Source organism: Vitis vinifera, chromosome 16 (assembly GCF_030704535.1).
Source record: "Vitis vinifera cultivar Pinot Noir 40024 chromosome 16, ASM3070453v1".
NCBI lineage: Eukaryota > Viridiplantae > Streptophyta > Magnoliopsida > Vitales > Vitaceae > Vitis > Vitis vinifera.
Genome location: NC_081820.1, coordinates 815,827 through 821,936, shown reverse-complemented (window position 1 = coordinate 821,936; position 6,110 = coordinate 815,827). Strand labels below are relative to the sequence as shown.

The following is a 6,110-nucleotide window of genomic DNA, read 5'->3' as shown; positions in this document are numbered from 1 at the left end:
ATACCATGTATCCAACCCCACATTTCTTGCTCATTATTCCTTCACCGCCTTTTCTCTCTCTACTCTGCCTTTCGTACCCATGTCCCATACTAACCACATGCATGCTTTCCTATTCATTCTATCACCACTTCGTTTGTTCATACCCATCTGACCACACCACTAAAACACCTTCTCTCCATTATCTGCCATACCCATGTCACATATCTCCCCTGCATATACTCATTTGACTACAGCTTCAAAACCTATTTCTCTCTCTAGATTTCCACATTGTTCTCACCACCATCACTCAAGGGATCATTCTTTCAATACTTGAAAATCACAGAAACCGGTTCATGGAAAGAGCCAGCAAAGCTGTCCTTGAACGACTTGCCGCCGGCGGCGAAATGCCTCCGCCATCACCAGAACGTCAAGCAACCATTGAAGCTCTTTCACTTTCCCTCTCCTCTGATGGCCTCTGCAAAACTTGCTGTTGTGTTTCCTTCTCATATTTTTGCAGCGACATCATCATGATCATGTGCATGATTCTGCTGTCTCCGGTGTCATTATAGATCCTGAAGGAACCCTTGACCTTGATGAGGGATGTACAGAGAGTCAACGGGAATTGCTTTAGTACAGGACACAGGCTATGGAGATGTTTGGCGCGCCTAGAGCTTGATTGGCCACATGTGATGGGATTTAGATAGGGTATTTGGAGGACATCATAGAGGGCTGCTGACTCTGCCGTTTCTCAATAGTTTGGATCTGCTACTACTGCCAGTCAGATTGTGGGACGACCTCCAATCAGACCTTATAGAAGGAATAACTTGGTTAATTAAGCAAAAGCCCTAGCTGCTGAAGATGACAAGGCTGGCAGCGTGAATGAATCCATAACTGTCATTGACACTTCCAAAAAAAAAAAGAAATGTTGGATTTTGCTAAATTCGTTGGGATTAATGCAAGTCCTCGGGTTATGAGTTCAATGGAGCATCAACTTTGGTGGAGGATCCTCTATGATGAGCACTTCTACAGGTGATTTCTATGTTAAGAAATTCCTATCTTACCACTGGAGGTCCATTAGCTCAAGGCGGGCCCCAATATTCAATAATCTGAGCTCAATGGGGAAACTTCTAGCAGATGCACTAGGATATTATCACTTTGACAATGATAGTTTGGTTGAGGAAGCTTGCGGTGGTGAGTCTGCTGCCAAGTCTTTAAAAGAGCAAGATGAGGAGGAATTTCGTGACTCTGAGACTGAAGTATTGAAGCAGTTATCATCCAGGGGTCAGTTGGCGGTTTGTGCTGGAAATGGTTCAGTTCATAGCTCAATTAATCTGGCACTTCTGAGACATGGAATTTCAATATGGATTGATGTACCGATAGAAATGGTTGCCAAGAACGTGATAGAAGAAGGGGTTCAAATTCCTGTAACAGAATTATCTACTGCAGAATCTTATTCTGAGACGGGTGGTAACCAGGTGTTAGCTCAGCTAGTTATGGTGTATGAAGAAAGGAAAGGTGGATATGCAACAGCAGATGCATCAGTTTCACTCCAAAAAGTAGCTTCCCAATTAAGTTACGATGACTTGGATGCAGTAACCACTGAAGACATGACTATGGAGGTTCTTAAAGAGATACAAAGACTGGCCAGACTAAAGAAGATGAAAAGAGACCTTTGTTTTCTGCAAGCATTACGTCCACTCTGGCACCCACTTCTAGCATGGCATGCATGGCCACCTTTGATCCAAGTGTCATTCCCCATTTTTCCATCTTTAACTTTTTAAAATAATTTTCCAAGTCCTTTTCTTCAAATAAATTTCCGGGTTTTAGTCTTTAAATAATTCCAACTCCATGTTTTTTTTTTTCTTCATCTTTAGAATTCTTAGGTTCCAAAAATCTATTTTCCAATAAAATTTGTTTTTCTTCTTAGTGAGTCTCATTTTCACATCTTCCATGATTTCTAAAATGTTTTAAAATAAGCAAGATTTAAATTCCGTAATTCCGAATAATGGAATTTATGGAATTAATGCATGCAAAAATAAATGGGCTTTGGTGGGGGCCCAACATCAAATAAATTTTCATCAAAATAAAATTGAGTGAAATGACACATGTGCTACTGATGATTCTGTATTCAGTTTAGTGACATGTATGCTATATCTTGTGATCATTGTTTTGTACTAATCTCATTTTCATGATAGCGCGTTGTTTGCTGCTAAGGTACGCATTTTCTCTCACTTTGTCCATCTCTCATGCATGCTTTAATCCTTGGTGTGTAATCATGTTGAGTATTCATTGACTTTCTCATTGGTTGCCATGTCAGCTTCATTTTATTAGTAGAGACCCGACTTTAGGGACTTAGAGGGGTGCTACGGTCTTTACCGTACCTTCCCGATAAGTAACCTGACCCCCGAACCCAATCCGGTTTTTCGTAGATCACCTTTTCCAAAATAAGGAATCACACTTAGGGTTTTTCTTTCTTATTTTGTTTACCCTTTAAAAATAAAACAAAAATAAGTGGCGACTCCAAGTCTTTTTCAAATAATCAATAAATCATTTTTCAAATAATAAAAAAAATCGAGCTCGCCATCGAGTGGGAAACGCGTGAGTCGAAATGCGGGGTCCACACCAGGGTTAGGCTCTGATACCATGTTAAAAAGTTCTTCCTTTTTATTCAATCGTTCTTCTTCTGTTACTACAACCCTACGAGTACATATCATAATATATTTTCTATTCTAAGCTATACAGATTTTGTTCCTATAATTAAGCTAACATGTGAAGGAAAGAAATCTCACTTTCCATAATTACTCTAATTTCCTTTTAATATACAACTCACGCCAACATTATATGCCCACCATTGAAACTCGTAAAGCAAAAATATTATATGAACAAAGTCCATAAACGTAATAACTTTATATTCTCTAATAGCTATTCATGGCATTTTGAATCATATGGTTCATTAAGAATTTTTGCAAAAAAAAAAAAACAAATCTAACATATTTAAAAGCTCAAAAAGCCCAAAAAAAAAAAAAAAACAATGATCACAATTCATATAATAACCTGAAGCTATCATAAATGATTTTAGAAAGAAATCAAATACAAATTATTGAAAAAATATTTTGATTGCAATGGAAAAAATACAATCAATAAATTTAATTCTTTTTATCAAAATTTGATATAATAAGAGAGAAACATAAAATAATTTTTAGAGGAAAATCATAAGTTCTTAAACCATTTCTTTGATACAAATGTGAGTAATTATTTAATTATGCAATTCAAACCCTAATTTTACATAAATCATAATAGCTAAGAATTTTAGAACAATATGATTTTTACACTTCCATTATTAAGAAAAGACATACCTTTAGTCCGTAGAGAATCATTGAAAAGACCAAACAATAAGTACATTAGAAACCGTGTTTCTCTTCCTTAGGTTTTATCTTATGCGAAATTATTAATGGAATAAAATACTTATTTTATAAGGTGGAGAGAGGACTGGTTTCCTTATAGAATAAGAGTGCACTTTCCATCAAAGAGTTTTAAATTTTAGAAAACTAACTTTCCGAAAATTGACCAATAGAATTTTACTTTAGTATTTATTACACTATAATATTTAATTTGATTTGTTCCACCCCCACTTTAATGACTACAAATTTTCTATTCCAAGAAAGTAGATGGACAAACTTGTAGTAAAGTCATTATTGAATATAGTCATATTATTTGGGAGAGAAGATCCCTAGCTACTACTAAGACCGCGTGAGAATTAAGGAATTCCTTTTTCAGGTGTCATCCTATGCTGGATTTGTTTGTGCTTTTATTGCTTACTTCGCCTCCAAGGAGGAAAGGAATTACACCGCTTTAGAAGTAAGTTAGGCAAGCCCGATGGAACCTGTGTAGGATGAAAGGAGATGTTATATTGTTGAGTGAAAACCCAAATTACAATTCTAGCTCTCTTGCTAGTGCATCACAATGTGGATGATAATATCTACCCAATGCTTGTATTTAACCACAAGGATTTTAGAAGAAACCTAATTTTATTACTGGGTCACTTAGATAGGAGATTTGAGATGCTTATTACGGAGGTATTTTCTATTCGAGAAAAAAATTCTAGTTGCAACTTTGAGATATAATAAAATAACTAATCTTACATTTACATTGGATTTTTTATAAATAAAATAGCTTGATAATTTATGATATTGGCTTATAAAAAAGTGTATGCTAATAATAAATATGACTTTGAAAATGATTACGGTTGAATTACCAATTTTCATAAAAACTTAACCTTGTAAGATTTGAGTTTAATATGTATATTATGTTTCTTAATACCTTCACTCACCTTCACTCACGTGTATCCCCATACCCCTCACTCATGTGTAGCCCTATACCTATATGTAGAGAGATATTATAGAATTGCATGCTGGGAGAAATACCAAAGAATTACAAATCGAGGGAAATACATCAAATGATAAAACAAACATGCAAATTATGGAGATATGACTCAAATTCCTTCACAACCTCCCATCAAATCAAGCTTTGATATCATGTTGAGCTATTAATTTTCTTAAAAGTTTAACATTTTAGGAAAATTAACAATTCAACTATTACTAATGTTAAGATGAAAATTATATTTCATTAACTTTTAATATTTGAAAACACGTATATTATATTTAGGACAAAAATGGTGACCTTAGCGATTTGAATTTACCTAAGGACATTAAAAAAATTGACGACCTATGTGTAGTTTTGTTTACAAGTTTATGTTTCACTTGAATTCAAGGGCTATAGAAAAAATATCAAACGGTGATTTTTATGTTTGTAATATATGCTGCTAATATTTTATACATGCATAAAATTAGCAATAAAAAATGGGACTTCCGCTATATTTTTTGGGTTTTGGAATTGGGAGGAAAAACACTACATCTATTTTGGGGCCTATATGATTATAGGTTAGAGCTTAGCTTGGTGGTAAGCTCTTTTGCTTCCACTGGAGTAGATCATGACTTAATTCATTGGTGATATAAAATCATACAAAACATGAAGAAATCTTGACAAACTATTTATGGTGCCATTTCTAATTGAGAGCTTCTTAAGTTGGTGTCAAAGATGGTTGTAGCAATAAGGGAATGACACATCCCCGCTTTAAAAATCATTGATAAAAGTGCCAATTATTGTAATAAATTGACAAACCACAAGATATCTTCACTATTTTTCAACAACTTAAGTTGACCTCCTCATGGTAGTTTTGAGGACACCTAAAATTATTTTAGGCAAAATTTACGATATTTTCATCTATATATGCTAAGATGTAAGGCTAGAACATAAGAAGACAAATAAGGAAGTGTTTAATTTCAAAACTGAGTTTAAGATGTGATTTTTGTCTTCATTATTATGCAATATATGGCATCAATTAATTATCAACTAGTCCAAACTAGATTTGGAAAAAATATAATTTTTGAGTAAAGGAAGATAGAACAAGCACCCCCACAATCTCTAATCATAGGTCCATGAAGCTTTTGATCTTTGTAATTCTTATACCATGTTATAAATTCCATGTGCATTATAAACACTTTCTCACTTTCTAAATAGTTTCAATGGATCATTGTTTTTAAATTAATTGAATATATGCTCCATGTATCATAGGGTAGAGAGAAAACTACTTGCTTTACCTTCAAAGAAAGTTCATCTTATAATCTTTTTGTATATTATAAATTTCTTGTACCATCTTTAAATGACAATTATATGTCATGCTCCAAAACCCACTTTAAGGGCATGATGGTCATTTCACACTTCAAACCCAAAGGCTCAAAGTGGAAACAATACAAACATTCGTATTGTGATTACAAATTTACCAATTTCCAAATTTCTGTTCAGAGTAATAAGATAAAATTCTAAAATCTCCAAATATCAACTTTAAAAAAAAACTAATACATCAACCAAAATGTTATTGTCCAAATAACTCTGAAGTTAAAATAATTCAAACGAGAATTAAGTTTTAACATCTAAACAATGTTCAAAATAAAGAGAGTTTAAACAAATGTCCTAGTAAAGCCAAATTTCCCTCCTAACGGTCACTCCTCACCCGAACTGAGGTTACCTAAAAGATTATCAACAAAGAGGAATGAACTTAAAGCCCACTA

At 34.0% G+C, this 6,110-nt stretch overlaps 1 protein-coding gene across 1 annotated transcript; it reads left to right on the top strand.

Annotated features, from left to right (window-relative positions):
- Positions 1-885: 885 nt before the first annotated feature.
- LOC100261362 (probable inactive shikimate kinase like 1, chloroplastic) lies at positions 886-1,835 on the top strand. Its single transcript, XM_010663774.3, has one exon. It carries the CDS (start codon positions 990-992, stop codon positions 1,758-1,760), a length of 771 nt encoding a protein of 256 aa, XP_010662076.1. The 5' UTR covers positions 886-989; the 3' UTR covers positions 1,761-1,835.
- Positions 1,836-6,110: the final 4,275 nt, after the last annotated feature.

What these genes read in the sequence shown, in the direction of transcription:
- LOC100261362 (XM_010663774.3), top strand. Translation starts at nt 990, where the DNA reads ATGATGAGCACTTCTACAGGTGATTTCTATGTTAAGAAATTCCTATCT.